The 20,481-nt window shown below is 37.3% G+C and overlaps 1 protein-coding gene across 1 annotated transcript; it reads left to right on the forward strand.

Annotated features, from left to right (window-relative positions):
* Nucleotides 1-2,519: 2,519 nt before the first annotated feature.
* On the forward strand, nucleotides 2,520-20,422 carry LOC116254315 (golgin candidate 6). The gene is made up of 19 exons (XM_031629639.2): nucleotides 2,520-2,939; nucleotides 3,832-3,887; nucleotides 6,684-6,811; nucleotides 6,896-6,948; nucleotides 9,054-9,200; nucleotides 9,315-9,388; nucleotides 9,471-9,540; nucleotides 10,775-10,828; nucleotides 10,927-11,022; nucleotides 11,734-11,784; nucleotides 11,863-11,952; nucleotides 12,265-12,378; nucleotides 12,455-12,526; nucleotides 13,536-13,721; nucleotides 15,118-15,221; nucleotides 15,533-15,581; nucleotides 17,337-17,402; nucleotides 18,203-18,991; nucleotides 19,692-20,422. Exons 1-19 carry the CDS (start codon nucleotides 2,895-2,897, stop codon nucleotides 20,241-20,243), a joined length of 2,796 nt encoding a protein of 931 aa, XP_031485499.1. The 5' UTR covers nucleotides 2,520-2,894; the 3' UTR covers nucleotides 20,244-20,422.
* Nucleotides 20,423-20,481: the final 59 nt, after the last annotated feature.

Here is a 20,481-nt window from a genome sequence, read left to right on the forward strand (position 1 = left end):
TCACAGGAGATATTTTTTTTCATTTCTGGCAATTGGGTAGTTGTTCAATTGATCCATACCTTTTCTTGTCCTACTATCAGGCCAGGGGGAACCCTCCATTATCACTGTTTTCACATTGGCAGACATCTGAATGATAAAGACCTTTCAGTTTATCTTTGACTGCAGAGAGTGCCATCAACTTCAAATTTACGACAAATTTAGCAAATAAAATTTGATCAATCGTGAGGCGCTTTAAGATTTCCTAATCAGTTTTGGCAATTGTTTTTCCTCTGATTTGTTGGTATTGTGACATTGATTCGATTATTTGTTTGTATCTAAATCAGAGTTTGCTAAAATTTCTAAGTGTATTTTCATCTCTCCACAGAGATGCAAATGGATCAGCTCTGGTTTGGAGGTTTAGCCACTATTGGCTGCAGTGAATATGGCAAAGATTTCGCTCCTCGTGTGTCTCATTGTTTGGACAAGCAGTTTAGAGTATATATGCCAAGATTAACAAAAGCAGTTAGCTAAAAACAGAGATCAATTGCATAAAAATTTGATTCTGGTGACAGAGAAACCGCTTTTAGGGTGAAGACCTCCCTGCACTGGGGAAAGCTACAATCAGCGGGTGTTTGATGAGGCAGGAACTGTGGAACTATAGAATTAAAATTCTCGTTTTTTGTGAAATGAGAATTGTCTTAACAAACAAAACATGTTGATTTTGGAATTATATGTTCCTTCTTGAAGCAAAATTCTGGAATTATGATTCTACCCTAGAAGTCGAATTATGGTTCCAGAATTTTAGAAATATTCATGTCATGATGGTTCAAACTCATCAATTCTATAATTTTTAATTCTTGTTTTATGGAACACATCATTTTCAACTCTGGAATCAAAATTTCAGACTATTAAATACAAAGGGAAACTAGCACTGAAATTTTCATTCTAAGTCTAATTTGAGGTGGAATTTTGTTTTTAGAGTTTTAAATCTAGACTCAAATTCAAAGCCATCAAACGCCCCTGAAGCTCTTTGGTGTTTAGTTTCTGATTCAGAGATTTTGTGACATTTTCTGATTCCGTTGGTGGGTACCTCATTACTTGAACTCAATGTACACTTTAGTGGTTCAGGGAACCACATGCTTCCCTGATCTCAATCTGGCTCTGCTGTCATGGAAATCCCAATCCACATTTCTTAGACATTACACATGATCTGGTCATGGAAACAATATCTGTTCAAGCATGCAAACACGTTCATTTATTTGCCCTATTTATAGAAACGAGAACTCTTCTTCTTGATATGGATTTGAATTCTTGGAGTTCAAAATCAATTGAGGGAGATGAATAATTCAATATCTAATTGACGGGTGTACTGTACCACACTCAGTGCGAACGCAGCCCAGGACCTTAAGGGCAAGAGAAACAGAGGGAGGAGGGGAGCTTTGGTGTTGTTAAGCTCATGCTCTGGTTTTTATATATATGTGTGTGTGGACACAAATGTAAAATTATAAATCTGAAAATAATAGAGAAATGAGACCACCAAGTTGGTTACAAGTAATAAAGGAACAACTTTATCCAGAAGAAAGAAATACCATCAAACTGGACTTCACACCAGCAGAAGCAAAAATTGATTTAAATTCTCTTAAACGCATTTAAATAGAACCGAGTGCGACGGCGACCAGGAAGTCCACGTTCTTTTGTTCAGAGTTGACAGAAAAATTCCCCCCTGCTGTCCACTTTTTTTACATGACCCGAGAAACTGACGGAATTTAACCAATTTTCCCGAAAACCAACTGGACCTATTAGGTCAATCTCACTTTGGACTATTTATTTTATTTATTTATTCATAAATATAACTTTGCAAATGTGATGTATAAAGTTGATTTGGTCAAAACATCTTTTGAACTATCGAAATTGAATATATACCAAATTTTTTGATAAAATCAAGCACCAAAAAATGAAATTTTATAGGCACAAATGAGGGAGGGGGGCATGTTCAGGAAGCACATATTGCCGCCTTCCTATGCTGCATACTTTATAGAAGAGAGAATGCCAAAACCTTCTCACCTTTGTTGACATGTAACTTTTTAAACTCTTAAATAGTTAGGGGTGAAGACAATTTTTTTTAAAAATTTATTTGTTAAATTTTCTTAACTTTTTTTTTTTTGAGGTGAGGCTAGGATCCATGCGAGCTCGACCTTAGCTCTATACATGTTGTATCCTGTTATCTTCAACAAGGAAATACAACACATGTTTTAGTAAAAAAAACATTCATCTGTTGGGTTTTTATCATGTTGAGGACACCTACACCCATAAATCAAATCAAGATGATTCGAATTGTGAGATGAAAAAAATTAGCAGCTAGAGGACACAAGGATCCCTTAAGTATTGTGAGATGAAATAAATTAGCAACTACAGGAAACAAGGATAGCATGAGCAATTCTAAAAAGGAAATGGTCTTATTATGGGATAGTTCAAAAGGAGGTGCACGAAATTAAAATTCTCCTTGCCGAAATGGTGTTATTATCAAAGATGACGCAATGCGTAACATCCCATTTTTTCGACACGGCAAATCGCCGAGCCGCCGTCGATTCTGCTTAGCTTGCGGCGAAGGACGATCCGTCTCTTTCGTCCCACCATCATCGGAGGAAATCTCGACGTTCCATCAAGCTGCCCTTCCATCGGATAAAGGCGAAAAGGAGAAGGCAAGGTGCGATCTTTGCTGGTCCTGTTGGTGAATCCGTTCGTACAGCAGGGGGATTCGAGGGGAGTTCGTATTAGGGTTTGACGTTCGGAGTCGAGATCGATTGGGTATCTGCGGTTTTTGTTCGGTGAATCGTCATCATCCCCGGAAGTTTTAACCTTTGGACAGGGGAGTTGGAGGTTATTTCTGGTTGCTGCAAGGTCCGGCGAATGCTATGGAGTTCAAGATTGGGCGGATCAACCTCAATGCCGTCGCACAGGTGTCTTTTGTAGTTTCTTAAAGAATTTCTCTTGCTCTTGTCGTCTTCTGTGGTGATTGGCTTACATCCGGCTCTAGGGTTCGATGTGCTCCTTTAATTATGATTGAAAATATCATAGTTATGAACTCATTCGATCGAATGTCATATGGAAATAACCTAAAAATAGTTGTGTGAATGCAGTCCTTGTTATTGCATCATTTCGCCAAAAACCTGAATGCTGGTTCGGTTAAAATTCGTGGATGGAATCTGTCCATTGTGCTCCACTAATCAGACAATAACATCATAACTTTTGAGCGGCAGTTGGGTTGTCTCTGGTGACACTCGAGTCCTTTCAGTTCCAATGGCTTTAATTCAGGCTGTTGTCAGTAGAGACTTGGTATCAGCGTCCATTGAAGCTCCGGTTCATCTGTTAAAATGAAAGTAATCGAACAAAGGAACAGGACATGCTGGTTTAGTTTAATATATGTGGTCAATATGTGTTTTATTGTTTCTGAAATAACTAGTTAACACAATGTTGAATTGGAGATTGAGTACATTTGGTTTCGGCCGACATCTTTGCTATCTGCTTGATGTTGCTTAGAATTTAAAATTGCGATTTCTCTTTTGCTAGTAACAGTAGAGGGTGTTTTGAGCTTTCACTGTTCCTTGGGTTTGTTACTTCGTGCGAACATGCCTTTGGTAGTTCGTAAAGGTCTGAAAGTGCGCATAACATAGTTGGCCAACTCAATAACTTGGAATAAACTAGTTTTGGTCCAGTTTGTGACTTAGCTAGTCAACCATGATTTTGCCTAAATATCATAATATAGTTGCTGTACATAAAAGAAGTTTTTTAGATTGTCGTCGTTTCCTTCTTGTTTTTGGGTCTCATATTGTTTAGTACATTAATGGCTAGGGTGTTGGCGGACTTGTTTTTGGGAATGATGATCAAACCGCTGCAAAAGAGGACAGGCAAGTTTTTCTGAGCCATTTATATTTCTTATGAGTATGGAAAGCAGTTTCGGTCCAAATTTTGGGTGTCTTAAACATTTTTTTGATGGATAAACTTATTAAGGAATATTCTGGCATAGAATCAATATCTCATCTGATTGATGGTGCAATTTTGCATCAGGACATGTTGCTATGCTATTAAACTTGAAACAGCAAGGACATTACTTTTTAGCTATGTAACATGGAAGCTATATATGGCTGGACATGGGTGCAGGACAGCTCTGGACTCACCACGGACATGGTCAATGCTATGTCAGCTGTGGTCATACACCTGTGGTTATAGTGGTCCAGAAATGGTCCTTGAAAATGCTTCTTGCCTATGCCTGTGTGACATCTTTTCAGTAATTCAAGTTATAGACAGTCTGAAATTCTTGTACCCTTTTCTTTTCTGGATTAAAGCATGTCTTTTGCCTTCTAAGTGTTCAATTCATCATTTCATTGTTGTGCTTTTCTTTGCCATGAGGCTAATAGAGATGCTTTCAAAGTTCTGGAGGCACTTATCAAGAAGTAGTCATTTGAGCTATTACCTGTACCATTGTTAGGAAAGAGCAGAACTGGTTATGTGACCATTAGATTCATCTTTCAAAAAAAGGTTGTCAGACCCAACTGCATAGGAGCTTAAGCTTGTCAATCTGTCTTCCATAAGGAGTGTATAAGATGAATCACATCAGAAATTTTTGAAGTATGCTGACATTCAAACAATCTGGTCAAGTGCACTCTTGTTTCTTATCTGGTAGAATTCCGACTTGTTTACATGCCCTTTTTTGGGTAACTTTGGGCATACATCTTACATTGTGCCCTTTTATAGTATTCCTACTACGTACTAATAAGCCACAAAAGTAGGATCTCCAGCTTCCTTCTAAGGTTGTCCTTATCACATGATATAGAGGGTCTCAATTTGGGACAGATGAAAAAAAACCAACTAGAACCTAATGAACTAGGTTCAGTCACAAAAATAAGAATCTAACTGTAAATGAACTGCATACATTTTAGATGCAATCAGATTCAGATTCCATTTGGTTGAAGGATTGATTACTGTTGGTTTTACAGCAGTTGGTTAAGCTATTCTAATAAAGGAGTGTAAGATTGAAAGGAACCCATAGTATGTAAGCATAAATGTGGCTTATAGAAATTCCAAGAGGTAGAAAAGTGGATTCAGCATATATGGTGTCAACCATTTTGAACAGCTTATCTTTCTCATTCTCATGAATAGCAGCAGTAGACAAGTCCTCTACTGCAATATTGGAAAGTGGAAACACCAAGATTGATTATGCAAAATCTTTGATGCATCCTGCATCCATCCGGCCAATAAATCAGACTTCTAGGCAGTTATAAATAGCATCAATGTCACAGATATCGCGGAATCTTAGAAAATGTTGGCGATATTAATGAGAAGAACAAGAAAAATGTGAAATAAAACAACGGAACAATATGTTTATTGTGTTTTTTCCCTTTATTTCCCCTTTTTTTAATTTTTCTCCTTTTTAATGTTCATATTATCATGTATTTAAATTTGAACTTAAATTAACTTAGTTTTCATCATTTTTATCATCATTAAAACATTATTTTTATCACTTTTATCTAGTTTTATTTATGTTTTCTTATTAGTTTGTGATTTATTTCAATTTTACCTATTTTTTGATTTTTTTTCATTTTTTAATGTTTTCCAACTTTTTCCCAAGATTTTCTGAGGAAAAGAACTTTGCTGAAAGAATACCCAGGAAAAAATCTCGCTGTTAGAAACCCGACAAACGATGTTTTGTGACAATGAATAGCATTAAGTTAAACTGTGTCTCGCTTAGGTTTTTTTCTCCTTTCATAGGTAAAGCAACGTGGCCATGTTTTTTCATCCTGTTGCATATAGTTGAATATATGCATATATGCGCTTGACAACCGAATTTGGCCTAGAAATCCTCCCTTTTTTTTTTTGTAATTCATGAGTGTCTTGTAATGTTCTGAGTTGGCAGTTCGGAGTTTGATCATTTATGGGCACCATTATCATCTTTCTATTTAGTATCGCTGTAGGATGGTGTAGCTTTACGATTAAATGCAAGGTTCAAATAGAAAAAAGCCTTCTTTTGATATATGGGTGCCTAGAAAGTAGAAAAGGGTGCAGAGAGCGACAAAATGCTTCATGGAGTAAAAATAAACACATGTACGGAGAACACCAAATATATTTCTTCTTAATATTTCATAACATGGTTTATGTTGGCTGTAAGATCTTGCACTGAAGTCTTGCGCCACCAAAAGTATGGTGAATTTCATGGATACATGGAATCGATATTTTCATGTAGAAGGATGCTGACCTGATGTCATTTTCTGGATGTTGAGTATCAGATATGCCCTAACCTGTGGTTGTCTTTACCTTTCCTATCTTAAAATGCTAGGCATACAGTGTCTTCACTAGTAAGAAAATTAGACATCAGAATGCATATAGATCTACGTCCCATTCACATGGATGTTGTCCGTGTTACTGTGTTTGGTAATAGTATCTGTAACTCACCAGATTTTTTAGAGAATTTTTATTCTTTTTTTGATTAATGGAACTTTACTGTGCTTTGGGTTGATTGATGTTTGATGTTGGGTCTACTACTGCAGCTCATTTCTGTTAGAGACATTTGGTTCCATGAGTTCGTCGTGAAATTTGACTGGTTTGCGTGTGTTTTAGCGGAAGGCCTGGAAGCAGACTAAAATATGTTATCCTGGTTCTTCTTGTTTGATGCACCTTGCTGATTCATAGATATTACTTAACAACAGATATGTTGAACGTTGTCTCGACCGGATAAGTAATGGTGTTTTGGCAGAAGATAGACATGCTGCCATGACCGAACTGCAGTCTATTGTTGCGGAAAGTCATCAAGCTCAGTTGGCATTTGGTGCAATGGGTGAGAAATTTACCATGTACTTGTCTGTGCCTTTTTCAAGAAATTTGATTCTGGCTAATGCTGAGGCATTTCTTTGGTGCTCAGGGTTCCCTGTGATTATGTCTGTCTTGAAGGAAGAACGTGCAGATGTCGAAATGGTTTGTATTTGTTTGCCTCTCAGCTTCTTGATTCATGCTTGTGCCTCAAGTTTACAGTGTCTTCTTTAACATCAACAACTTTGTCCAAACCATGTCAATTGGCAGGTTTTTTTTTCTATAGTTTTTTTGTTTCCATTTGGTACACTCTTCAAAGCAATAGCTGCACTAGTCAGTGGAAATTTGTAAATTTGGCTTCAATTGGCTGGTGTGTCTGACTTTTTGTCTGATTCATGGTGAACTAAGCAACATTCTGAGTCAACACAAGTCACGTCTTGCTTCATGAATCTCTTTATTTTCATTGTGAAATGTAAGGGAAAGATTCCAGTTTGGCCTAGACAACTCAGTCTATTCCTCCACACATTCCAATGATCTTTTTAAGTCCTAGCTCAATATGATCACAGATCATGCTGTTCTCTGATTTTCAGGACACTAGGTTCATGATTTTAGACTTTTTTGGGACAGCTCAATATTCTGGTGGGAGTAGATGAAAACTGAAATACTGTGACTGAATCTAATTCCTTAAATACCAGGTTCTTGTAATTCTTAAGGCCTTTAGTACGTAGATTGCCTGTTATCTGTGTATGTGCACCTGCTTTTCCTTTGTCTGCTTCTAGTTTTGACTTGTCAAAAGAGAAAACCTAAAGTTAATGAGAATATGGAGGAGAAGTTTGATAGAAAAAATCAGTGTCAACACCAGGGAGAAATATGCGAGCTTGATAAGGTTCTTTGGACTATCTGTTCGTAGTCTTCAGTTTTATTTTAGGTCTTAAATGAGACCATAATTGTTAGTGCTCAAACATACAAGATGGCATTGGGGCCTAGGTCGGATGTTCTTTAGTGAGTAGAAGGCAAAAAAGCAAATTCAAGAATTTGGGTCATTCAAAAAAAAAAAAATTAAAAGATCTTAAACATGTAAAAGAAAAATATTAAAACATAGGGATTTTTAGAGAAATATACTCACCTAGGCAGTTAGAAATATGCTTACTGCTCATGACATTGACATCGACAAGGCTATACACTTGAATGCCACTCGCTAGAAATGAATGTATCTAGTAAAAATTTCTCTGCCATGGTACTATTTATGTTAAAGGAGGAGCAATTGATTTTGGACAATCTCTTTGTGGTTAAGGCTGGGTATGGGGCCGGGCCACCGTCGGGTACCCGGTACCCGACCCGACTCAGGCCTGGGCCCTGAAAGAAGGGCACTGGGCAGGCCCGATAAATTTATCGGGCCGGCCTGGTTGGGACCAATAAGCCCGGGTGGGCCCAATATATTTTTTTAAATATTTATTTGATTAATTTATATATATAAATAAAATATTTTATTATTTATATTAAAAAATATATTTTTTAATTAAATCGGGCTGGGCTCGGGTTTTAATAGTCGGGCTGGCCTGATGCCCAGCTTATTTGTGATTATTGATACATTTTTTCCCTCTTCTTTGATGTTCTTAATATCGATGGGATTTAAGGGCTTTTTATGATATGTATCCAAAGCAACCTGCACTTAGGCTTCAGGTCTCCAAAAGGCCTAATTTTGGACAACTGGACTAATCGGTATGGTCAGAGCCAAAAGGAAATCTTAAGAGTTCAGCTTACAAAAATGAAATTTCAACTTAGAATTAATGCATAATTCAGGAAAATGATGCATGCAAAAGCAATTGGAAATCCTGTTTGCTATATTTTCTTAAAAATTTACATTTAAAACAGCAAGGAAGAAAACTAAAGTTGCTAGCTTCTGCTTCTTGTCACACCAGTTCTCGCGACTAGGTGCCACTATTAAAGTTGGTTCAGATTCCTTCCAAAACTGTAACGAATCCTGAACTTGTTGGAGTGCATCATAAGTAGTTCTTACCTTCCAAATATATCTGGAAACAAACCTGTCAACAGCTCAAATTTTTTATGCAACATCTTCTCAAGTAAAGACGATTGTTTGTCCACATCTTAAAAAAGCCAAGCTGCCAAGCATCTACTACAGTATAGTTGGAAAGTTTCTTTAGTAGTGAACCTTTAAAGTTTGCAAAACAAAAATATTTAACTTAACTATGATGACCCCATGTTTATTCTTGTCCTTTATTGCAAGGTTGGTTACTTTTCTCATGCAGGTCCGAGGTGCACTGGAAATACTTATAGGTGCATTGACCCCCCTTGATTCAGCAGGTAGATTGAAGAATGAGCTTCAACCATCTTTGATGAACTCTGATCTTCTTTCAAGGGAGTCTGATAATATCTCTCTTCTTTTGAGTCTGCTGGTAAGATTTGATGATTGGTGCTCCTTTACATTACAGTATTTTTTCTTTTGTCTGATTTCCATCTTCCAACTAAATAATTCGGTCACTTGCCTTATTCTTTTGGTGTATTATCAGTCTGAAGATGACTTCTATGTTCGGTACTATACACTACAGCTTTTAACATCTCTGTTGACCAATTCTCCGCATAGGTACTGTCTATGAGTTCTGCTTCTCACTTGCTTAAGTGTTGACAAGACGGAATTTCATGAGCTGTGATTCATTAACTTGCAGGCTACAGGAAGCAATCTTGGCCACCCCTCGTGGGTTGACTAGGCTTATGGATATGCTGATGGATCGTGAGGTAGGAAATATGAGTTTCTGACAATATATTCATCCATGCCTGGCATGAGTTTGAAAGTCTGTCTTCTGTTTATCTGTTTATCAACAATTTATTTGACTTGGGTGACACTCTCTCCCATGTCCATGTCCTTCTTTCTTCTCCTGGCAGTGGGAGTGGGAACTAGAATCCAGTGGATGACTGTAGTTTGATCTCCTCATTCCTCAGGGTTTCCAAGTTAAATGTGAGGAACAACTTAATATGTTTCTCTATGCTACCTTCGCAAGCATGCATGGGAATGCAGGTGCATACACCCCATGCAAAGATAATCCTTTAATGAGAAAGAGAAATAAGATGAAGTTAGTACCTTATGTCATATCACAAGCAACTTTACTTGTATGTTGTGACACCCAAAGAAAAAAATGAAAGTATCTTATTTTTAATCAGTTATTAACTACAAAAGCTTACTAGAATCCTCATAAGATATCCAAAATAATAGCATTGTAGAGCATATGTCTTCAGAAGTTCATAAGGTGCTTACCAAGCTTTAGTGTCCGCTCTGGTCCTGGGCTTAAGCAACATAATCATACAGCAAAACATGCATGTTCTGCTGACATGTCAACGTGCCGATATTTGAGTGGCTAAAATGGATTTGTGTCAGTATTGACAAAGTCCAATTTTGTCCAGTTTTACTGTTAGTCTTTACAAACTTGTTTTGTACGTTGTGTACTATGATACTTTAAGTTAAATTAGCGCTTTTTTTCTTAAATTATTAGTAAATGTCAAAATAGCAATTTGGTACAAATATCTATGTTTTCCCAGTTCCCTGCATACCAGTGCAAATTGATTTGTAACAGTGACAAAGTCTTGGGGTTAGGGCTTAAGCTTCATTTACCTGTTAAGTGGGTGATTCAACATGTTTGTTTATGAAATCTATAGGCATAGCTACGTATAGTGCTTGTTCTTGTTTTTCCTGAAAATGGGATAGGCACCACCTTTCAATTGCAGTTGACGACAGAATTTACTTTCGATTTCTGAGATTGACAATCCTGTGCCCTACTTGTCTGTCAAATCTTTTGCTTCTATGTAATGGTGTTGTGAATTCTTGTGGTCCACTTGCAAGGTTGTCCAGTTTGAATGCTTATGATTTGCTATCATCAATTTGTGTTGGTGCTTTTGATTTTTATAATACTTTCTTTATGGACACATTTTACAGAAAATATCTGATTTTCCAGTATCAATCATGTCCTCTTGATAGGTCATTAGAAATGAAGCTTTGTTACTTCTCACTTATCTTACTCGTGAAGCTGAGGTAAGTTATTGATGCTTCATAAAACATGACCATATTTAGTTAATACATTTGAATTTTCAAATAGTGTTGACACAACTTGCTGCCTTTCTTGTCTTCAGGAAATTCAAAAAATTGTAGTATTTGAAGGTGGCTTTGAAAAGATCTTTGCCATAGTTAAAGAGGAAGGTGGATCTGAGGGTGGCGTTGTTGTTCAGGTAGGGATGAATACTTTTGTCTTTGCTGATGCGTTTTGCCAGCTTTTAGAGTTTCATTTGCAGATGAACTCTGAAGTTGGCTTCAGCTTTTAACATTTGCTAGAGTATGACTTAAGCTTGAACATTTTATATCTGTCTATTATTAGTTTGCTGTTGCTCATCCCTTTCTCTAAGACATGCACATGCACATTCACATAGTTAGATCAGCTTGTGCCTTTCCCAATATTTTGTAGCCCACAGTCCACATGCACACAATATATTTTGATCGAATCTTCAAATGATCAACAAATTGCTGAACTTAAATTACTTAAATCAGGTCCAGCAATAACAGGATGTATTAGATTCTGATATCTGTCTGCTTGAGGAGGATTTCTTTATCAGAAAAAACATAAGCTGTGGTGAAACTTATAGATAGTGTGGTAAATTTTGAATGCCTAATGCATGCTTCCGACATGTCTCAGTTCCAAGTACATACTCATGTCAGTATGTTTCCTTCAGTTGTTGATATTTACCCATCTTGTCCTAGTTCATTTTGACATGGATGATGGATTGCTTGCTTTTATCATGCCATAATACAAAACCTATAGTCTACATGAATTCCTAATATGCTTTCCTTTCTCTTATAATATGCCACTATATGTTTTTTGCCCCTTTTCCTCTCAACATTTCACGTATGTTTTCTCCTGATTGGTTGCATTACTTGACAAACAGGACTGCATTGAGTTATTAAACAACCTCCTTCGCAATAATACATCCAATCAGGTTTTGTATATTCAAAGTATTGATTAAGTTGTGTGTCCAAAATAGGAAGTATATGTCTATAACATTCTTTCATTGCAGATACTGCTGAGGGAAACTGTGGGAATTGAGCCTCTGATATCAATTTTAAAACTTCGGAAAGGCAGTGCTTATAACTTTACACAACAGAAGGTGCGTACATGTCCAATTTCCTAGTTGTTTACCACTTTTATCATGTACAAGATTTCTGCAAGTGCCAACCTAAAAGAAAATCACCTTCCAGATGCTACCTTTGGAATGGTGGCATGTGCAGTTCATTGCCCAGCAAATTTTAAAGTGTCTGTTTGCTTTAACCTGCTGCATTAGTTTTTGCTTCACCACATTGTTTAACAGCCTTCAGTTTTGTCATTTGATAGCAATTAGGGATTTTTACTTTATCTGGATATGTGTTTCCTTGATCAACTAAGTTTGCATTTTGTTGTACAATAATTGATATGTCAGTAGACAGTGAACCTGCTCAGTGTATTAGAAGCCATTAGATTGCTTTTGGTGGGAGGTGCTGAAGCAGATGCTGCAAAAGATGTAAATAGAGTGACAAATCAAACATTTCTTGCACAGGTAAATTTTTTTATCGTTATTTAACGTTTCATTCAGGACATGATTTTACCCTTTTGTTCTTTTTTGCATGTCCCAGAATAAGGTGCTGGACTCCCTTTTGATGTTAGGGGTTGAGAGCAGGTGGGCTCCAGTTGCAGTTCGCTCTTTGGTGAGTACATGCTTTTGACAATTTGTTTTCCAGTACCGGGAAAACTCATGCTATCTGGTTCATAATTAATCAAGTCAAGAGCTTGATGTTTATATTTTGCAACAGCAAACGTGTCTGCACCTTGTTGAATATTTTGACAAGTGGAAGCAATAATGTTTTATTTTAGGTAATATTAGGATTTTAATTGATAAGCACAAATTCAAAAGGATATTCTGATGGTGTTTACCAAATAACTAGTCATAGCTTGTCCTGTACTTGTTACGAGGTAAGTGGGGAACTTCTAATGTTCCCTCTCTTAGATTGTGAAATATGTAGCAGTTTAGCTGGTTATGTTTAATAAGCGACTGCCTTAAGTTATATTTGCTAGGGGAATGGGATCAAATGGATATGAAGTAACATTGTATCAGCATTAATAGATAGAGATGTTCCTTTTTTAGCCTTAATGCTGATTTTAGTGATTGTAAGTAAAAGGTATAAGGCACTTGTATAAGATGTGCCCTATTAAATATGTTAATAAATGAGCTATTGTTGCTAAAAACAGGATATCCCCTTATGTTCACAGAGTATGATTTAGGTCCAAGGGGCAATATATACCAATGGGCATAAACTTGTAATTCACATGTATGACATAGATATTAAGAGGTATGCGAAGTGTCAAATTATACCATAGTGGATAATCCAACGGATGTTTTGGATAATGCTTCTGTAGTGATTGTTGCTTCCTGTATTAATTGGTTGTCATGCTTTGAAGTAACTGTTGGAAATGGTGTCATTACATTTGTATTATAGTCTGCTCTTCTGTGCATAAGAATGCCTGTTTTATTTTGTCATAAAAAAATCTATTTCCTTGGTCAATAAGTGGTTTTCTCCTCCCTGTTGTGAAAAATTTCATTGTTGTACAACATCGGTCCGTTTTGCTCATCTGAGCGACACATTACTTATAGCCTCCGACTCGGCAATTACTTTTTCTTTTTCTTTCAAACATCCTGATTTTGTACTTTTTTTCTAGGCACTGCACTGTATCGGTGACTTGATTGCTAGACACCCACAAAACCTTGATGCAATTGTCCGTAAACTAATTGGAGAGGAGCCACACGCAGAGCCTGCGTTGAATGCTATTCTTAGAATTATTTTACAGACTTCTGATATTCAAGAGTCAATTGCTGCTGACTATGTCCTAAAATGTTTCTGTGAGGTAAGATTATCGTGGACAATTTCTGCTTGAGTACTACTTTTTTTTTTACATCCTGTTGCCTGCTGCTGCTAGTTTGATGCACTGAGTTGGTAACTTTGATATTTTTTGATCCTTTTTATGCTTGCTTGTACGAGTGCCATTCATAAGCTTGTCAAATTCTGTCAAGTCATTGGTTTGAGTTTGACAGCTTGAATCTTTCAGTACTTATGTCACACGTGTGCCAAGTTATGGACATGCAAAAAATTGGGCTCACACATCCACACAGATAATATTTAAAACGCTGGGGCACACATTGTGTTTTCTGGCTTGTGCTTCCTCAAAAGAAAATTTTGAAAATTCACACCACAAAAGTTATTTGGTTTGAGACTAAGCTAATGAAGCTACGAATTATGACTGACAACACCAAGCTCGAGGTAGGTCAAGCCAATGTATTTGGTTGACTGTACTTGTCATTGCCTATGTGACACGGGTACGCCAGTTTTGCCCACGTACCCGTGTCGACACGTGGGTACGGCTGCTTTGAATTTTGAGATTTTTCTTTAATTTAACAGTACCTAAGAGGAAAGGTTTCCTCCCTTTTTTCTTTAATTTTTGAGATTTTTTGTAGATTATAAGACTATTAATGTTTTTTTTTCATTTTATCATTTTGAGAATTTAAAAATTTGCCGTACCCGCGTGTACCCACAATTTTCAAAATTGCCGTACCTGTACCGTACCCGCACCCATGTGAAATAGGACTTTTTTGAGGTGTGCAACATTAATGTCACTTATAAAGTTCTAAGGCTTAAAAAACATGATTTTTGATTGATCGATTGTCGTTCTTTTTGTCTATCTCAGCAGATAGACCATGCCAGATGCATACACAGAAATTTATTTGCAAAAGAGCAGTTAGAAATACCTTGTGTACATTCATTTTTCATGTATTTGCTGGTCCACACACTCATCTCTCTCTCTCTCTTTCTCTGTGTGAATAATCAGCATGGCCTGGCTGAGTTGACAAGTTGGCTGATGTGATTATTCAAGAAGTGCTAATTCAAAACCACTTTTATGGGCCTTTTAAACCTCCCCTTAAAATACTGAGGTACCTCTAGTCTCGGCTGTTCTTGAGATACTGAGGTACTTCTAATTAAGGTCATTCTTCCTCATCAAGGCATTTCTCCATCAATTCTCCTGTCTCGAGCATATGACTTGAATTTCTGTTTTTGCATAGCTCCTTCATTGCTTACTATAAAGTATAAAGAAGGTTTTGGAATTTCATACACATTTTCCATAACTTTTAGCAGGGATGCATCATACTTTTTGTCTCCTTTCCTAATTTATAATTTTATATATATTACTTGATTAGTTTCCACTTGACTTGTCTTAAGTTTTATCCTCTTTTTATTGCTTGAAGTAGAGGAATCCAGATGGCCAGGCAATCTTAACGTCCACGGTGAACCCTCAATCTTCAATTAGTGCCCATGATGTCCTTGATAAAGATGTTCATATTCCATTTGGCAGGTTGGTGCTTATTTTTCCCTCAATGAGAGCTGTGTTTGTTTTTTCTCTTTCTCTCTCTTCTTTTAATGTATCTTCAAAGGTTTTGCAATGGAAAAACTCATTCATTTTCCCCCTTTCCATTTTACAATTTGTGAATTGTGTTAGAGCATATAGACAGCCAATAATTTTTGTGTGCTAACCGCCCTTACTTGAGCTGGAAAATTTTCTCTTTAGTGCATGTCCATATCTGCGAATTTTTCATATCTTTTAGTGCGATTACCGTGTGGTTTATGTTTATGCTGCGTGTAACATTCGTTCTTTCATTGGAACAGCATGCTACTGCACAGCCTTACAGTATGTGAATCTGAGAATGATCTTGAGGTAATGGCATTACAAAAAGTTGATCTTCTCTTGTGCTGAATGTACAAATTTCTAAAATGATGTAGGTTTGCATGTCATAATGTCTTTCTGTTACTTTGTTTAGTTAAGCTTTATTGAGCGTCAAGTCCACACTTCCTATCCCAGCTTGAGAGTGCATTGTTTAGGTCTTTGAACCTTTTGCTGAAATTGTAATGAAATTCCTGTTTGACAGAAAGGCCTGTTTATATTGCAAGAAATTTCTATAAATTTGACTAATGCGCCTCTCTGACATGCATAGTAGTTTGTTTGTGTTCTTGTGCCTCAGCAATATAATGGATCATCGCATCTCAGTAGTAACTTAAAGCCTCATCTGACCAATTTTTCTGTGTTACAGAGGCTAGATAAGAGATATTTATTAAAGTCTCCAAAATTTTTCTGCTTTAAATCTCTATAGGACTTGTCAGTGCATCATGACAATCAAACTGCTTTTTTTTTTTTCATGAATAAAACAAGCTATCTTTCTATAAATCCGGTGGTAGAATCTAATATAAAAGAAAGTTCTAAACCAAATGCGGAATCTTACGAACACAAATGCAGACCAAGCTTTGCAATTTGAGCCCCTAATATAAAAGAAAGTTCTAAACCAAATGCATAATCTAAGGAAGACAAATGCAGATCAAGCTCTGCAATTTGAGCCCCCTTGTCTGCAGTCCATACAGGTGGCTTAATTCCTTCTCTTGGAACTCTACTTCGAAGTTTCCTGCCTTTCAGCTCAGCCAACTCCGGTTTTGGCTTACGTTTTACCAAATGCAGACCAAGCTCTGCAATTTGAGCCCCTAATATAAAAGAAAGTTCTAAACCAAATGCAGAATCTTAGGAACACAAATGCAGATCAAGCTCTGCAATTTGAGCCCCCTTGTCTGCGGTCCATACAGGTGGCTTAATTCCTTCTCTTGGAACTCTACTTCGGAGTTTCCTGCCTTTCAGCTCAGCCAACTCCGATTTTGGCTTACGTTTTTGTTTATCATTTTGGTTGGGCCACGATGCAAGTTCTTTTGTGCTTGGCTGACGGTGTATGTGAAGTGTGCCCCAGTAGGTATGAATATGAAAGGAGGCATAAATGAAAAGCTGACCTACTTGATTCTTTTTAACTCTTATTCTCAGAGACTCAGATGCCAATCTAACTTGTCATCCTAAGTGGAAAAATTTCATCTTTCTCATCATGTTTCTAATGCTAGGAATGCTTGAATTACTATGACCAGTGGATAAGCTATAACTTTTCACTAAATCATGCATTGAAAATTAGCTAAAACTCTTTTTAGAAAATGGTAAATAGCATAAAGGTTGCATTTGAAATCTAGAAGCATGGTTCCTTGTGTAGTTTGAAATTTTGAATGCATTTTTGAAATAGTTTATCCATGTAGTTAGCATGTGCATGTTCTTTGCATATATTTTATGCTGCTCAAGCACAACCTGTTTTTAGGACCTTTATCCTGCACTGATTCAAACATGTGAAGCTGGATTGAGCCTCCAGATGGCATCTTATCTGACTTGAGATGAATAAATTGCTGAAATTTTGGACTGGCTTGAACTTGTCAACCTGGGTTCATGATCTTATGCATCCATGTCTTACTATATATTATTTTTGAATTGGCTCGTCAAAATGTTGTTTGTGTACATCCCTTTTTCTCAACAATTCAGTGAAAGAGTCTTCTTTCTCCAAGAAAAGAACAAAAGACAATGACAGCGTTTCTGGTGCTGGACTCTTTCTTGCAGATATGTTGCAGGGCTGCTAATGTTCTTTCTCATCTTCTGAAAGATAATTTGCAATGCAAGGAAAGGGTATGTGTCCAATGAGGCCTGTAATTCCTCTCACTTATTTTCTGTCTGGTATTTATACCCATTTATTTTAAGATATTTGCAATGGGGTTCTTCACTTAAAATGAGAAAAAATTCTTTGAAATTAGAGAACAAACTGAACTCGTGTGAGGATTTATTTTACACTAATCTGACTACTATTATTCTTTGTGGATCTTTTCATGGGCCATCATGGTTGTTTCATCGAATCTTAATTGAATGTAATCTGCTGCACAAATTCAGTGCTTGAAACCAAAGACTGTTAGGTGTTCATCTAGTATTGAAAGACCAAAGTAAATTTGAATTGGATATGGTCATGAATTTGGTTTATTGTTTCCATGGTCGTGTGCCATTTATCCCATATTGACTTTAAATTTCTTAATTATAAATTTTTTGCACCTATTTGAAACCACTAAACTTCAGTATGCTGATGGCCTAGAAGAAGAATAAGCAACTGTGTCAGCTAAGATCTGAAATCTCCTAATGCATGTGAATAATGTACTTGTGTTGGAGACTACCGTTTATATATTCAAGATTTCTCTATTGTCGAACCTTGCAGTGTCGTGAGTTATCCTTTTGTCATGTTGTTGCCTGTTTCCATATGTTGTAACCAATAGGGGATGCTTGGATACAATTCTAGTACATGTTCAATTTTCTTGTTTTTGATGTTGAACTGATCTTTCTTTATCCATGGGCTGTGAGTTATATATATACACACACACACACACACACATATATATATGGGCACCTTTTTCACTTGAGTAACTGCTGGAATTCATTGATAGGTTCTTCAGATTGAACTTGAAGCATCGGGTCCATCACTAGTAGCGTCAGAGCCTCTTTTGCATCGAGTTGTCAAATATTTGGCAATTTCTTCATCCACAAAAAATATAGAAGTTGAACAGGAGATGGGCAGTCAAGATTTGTATATGAAGCCAATTATTTTGCGATTACTAATCATATGGTTAGCTGATTCCCCCAGTGTTGTGCGCTGTTTTTTGTCTTCTCCTGCACATCTGACATACTTAATAGAGCTCCTCTCTAGCCCTACTACGAGCATCTTCATTCATGGATTGGCAGCCACCCTGTTGGGTGAGTGTGTGATATATAACAAAGGTGGTGACGGCAGCAGGGATGCATTCATGGTGGTGGATGCCATTAGCCAAAGGATTGGACTGACTGCATATTTTCATAAATTTGAGGCAATGAGGAAAAGTCCCATCTTTGCCTCCTCAGGATCTAAGAGACAGTTGTCAAAGCCACCTAGTAGATCAACCTCATCAGAGGCTGTTGGCCCCAGTGACATACCAGATGAAGATCAGAATGGAGATGACGGTGGTGGCAGCTTGAAGCTTGACCATCCATTATTGCATCTGGTCTTTGATCCAGCTTTTGTCAACTTTGTGAAACATCTGGAACCAAGTATAAGGGAGAGTGTTGTGGATTTATTCAGCCATCCGAAAAATAATGTGTCGATTGTGCCAGCAATGCTGGAACAGAAAAATGGCGAAAATGACAAGGATTATATAGCACGGCTGAGGTTGTTTGTGGAGAAGCAATGCAATGAAATTCAGGTATGTCATGTTCACATTTTCCTTTTTATTCAATTTGGTCTGCGTTCTGGGGCATGCAAATGTCATGCAGAACACTCTCATGTCAAAGTTTCTAACGTTTTGGTACTATTGTCACATATATTTTTGGTACTATTGTCACATATATTGTGTACGGGTATTATAGGGCGAAAAATCTCGGGTATAATATGAAAAAGTTATATATCTCGAGAATATCTCGGCAAACTTTTAAAAAATTTAAAACATTTAATAAATCCTGAAAATTTAAAAATAAAAAGTTAATAAAAAATGCAAAAAAACGTGTATAATATGCATTTTTTTCATGTTTTTTATTTTCTGGCATGTTTTTAAAAAACGCGTCTAATTGCCGTTTTATATGACTGACTTATTTTTTGCATTTTATACATGTTTTTTTTCAAATAATGCACTTTTTCTGTGACAATGTTTGGTACACAATCCAACTTGGCTGGCTATGTTTACTATGGATATGACATCCAAAAAGGAGTTTAAAAAAAGAAAAGACAAAAATAGACTCTCTCTCTCTCTCTCTCTCTATATATATATATATATATATGGTTATTTTTCCTTGTTACTGTAGTGGGATTAGATGCATTAGGCGCCGATGGACATTTAGAAAGGAATGCCTTTAAAAAATAGTTTACTTTTGGTGAGGCCTGACTTGTGACCTGCTGGTGTTTGAAAGGATCTACTTGGCCGCAACGCTGCTTTGGCAGAGGACTTGGCAAAGACAAGTGGACGTGGCGAGATGTCTGCTGATGGTTCTGGATCCAGCGGTAGAGACAGAGTACAGGTGGAGAGCCTGCGGCGGGAGCTTATGGAATCACGTCAGCGCCTTGAAAATCTTGTGGTGGAGAAGACCAAACTTGAATCAGAAGCATCAACGTACAAGCAGATGGTTGGTAAGATAGAATCTGATCTTAAAAGCCTCTCTGATGCATACAACAGCCTGGAGCAGGCCAATTTCTGCCTGGAAGCTGAAACCAAGGCATTGAGAAGTGGCAAGGGGAACGATCTGCCTGACCTAGAAGCTGTCCGTGCCGATGCTCGGGAGGAAGCTCAAAAGGACAGTGAAGCAGAGCTGAATGACTTGCTCGTCTGCCTGGGACAGGAGCAAAGCAAGGTCGAGAGGCTCAGTGCAAGGTTGATGGAGTTGGGAGAGGATGTTGACTCCTTACTGGAAGGAATAGGCGATGAGGCTGAGGCTGGGCTGCTGGAAGAAGAAGAAGAAGGATGAGGGACAGGCACTGGCGTCTTTTTTTCCATTGTTTTATTTGTTCAGATGTATTTTGGGAGATTTCTGCTGTATATCTCAATGTAAAAATAAAGGTGCCCATGAAACAATCGTGTTTGAACGTGAAGTAGAGATAACATTTCATAAAATTTAACCCAAGGAACATTGCTCAGTTTGTTTCTGAGGATTGCCTAACCCACGGCATCCAATGGTTCCCTGTCAAGGCGACCGCTCGTGGACC

Source organism: Nymphaea colorata, chromosome 5 (assembly GCF_008831285.2).
Source record: "Nymphaea colorata isolate Beijing-Zhang1983 chromosome 5, ASM883128v2, whole genome shotgun sequence".
Lineage (NCBI taxonomy): Eukaryota > Viridiplantae > Streptophyta > Magnoliopsida > Nymphaeales > Nymphaeaceae > Nymphaea > Nymphaea colorata.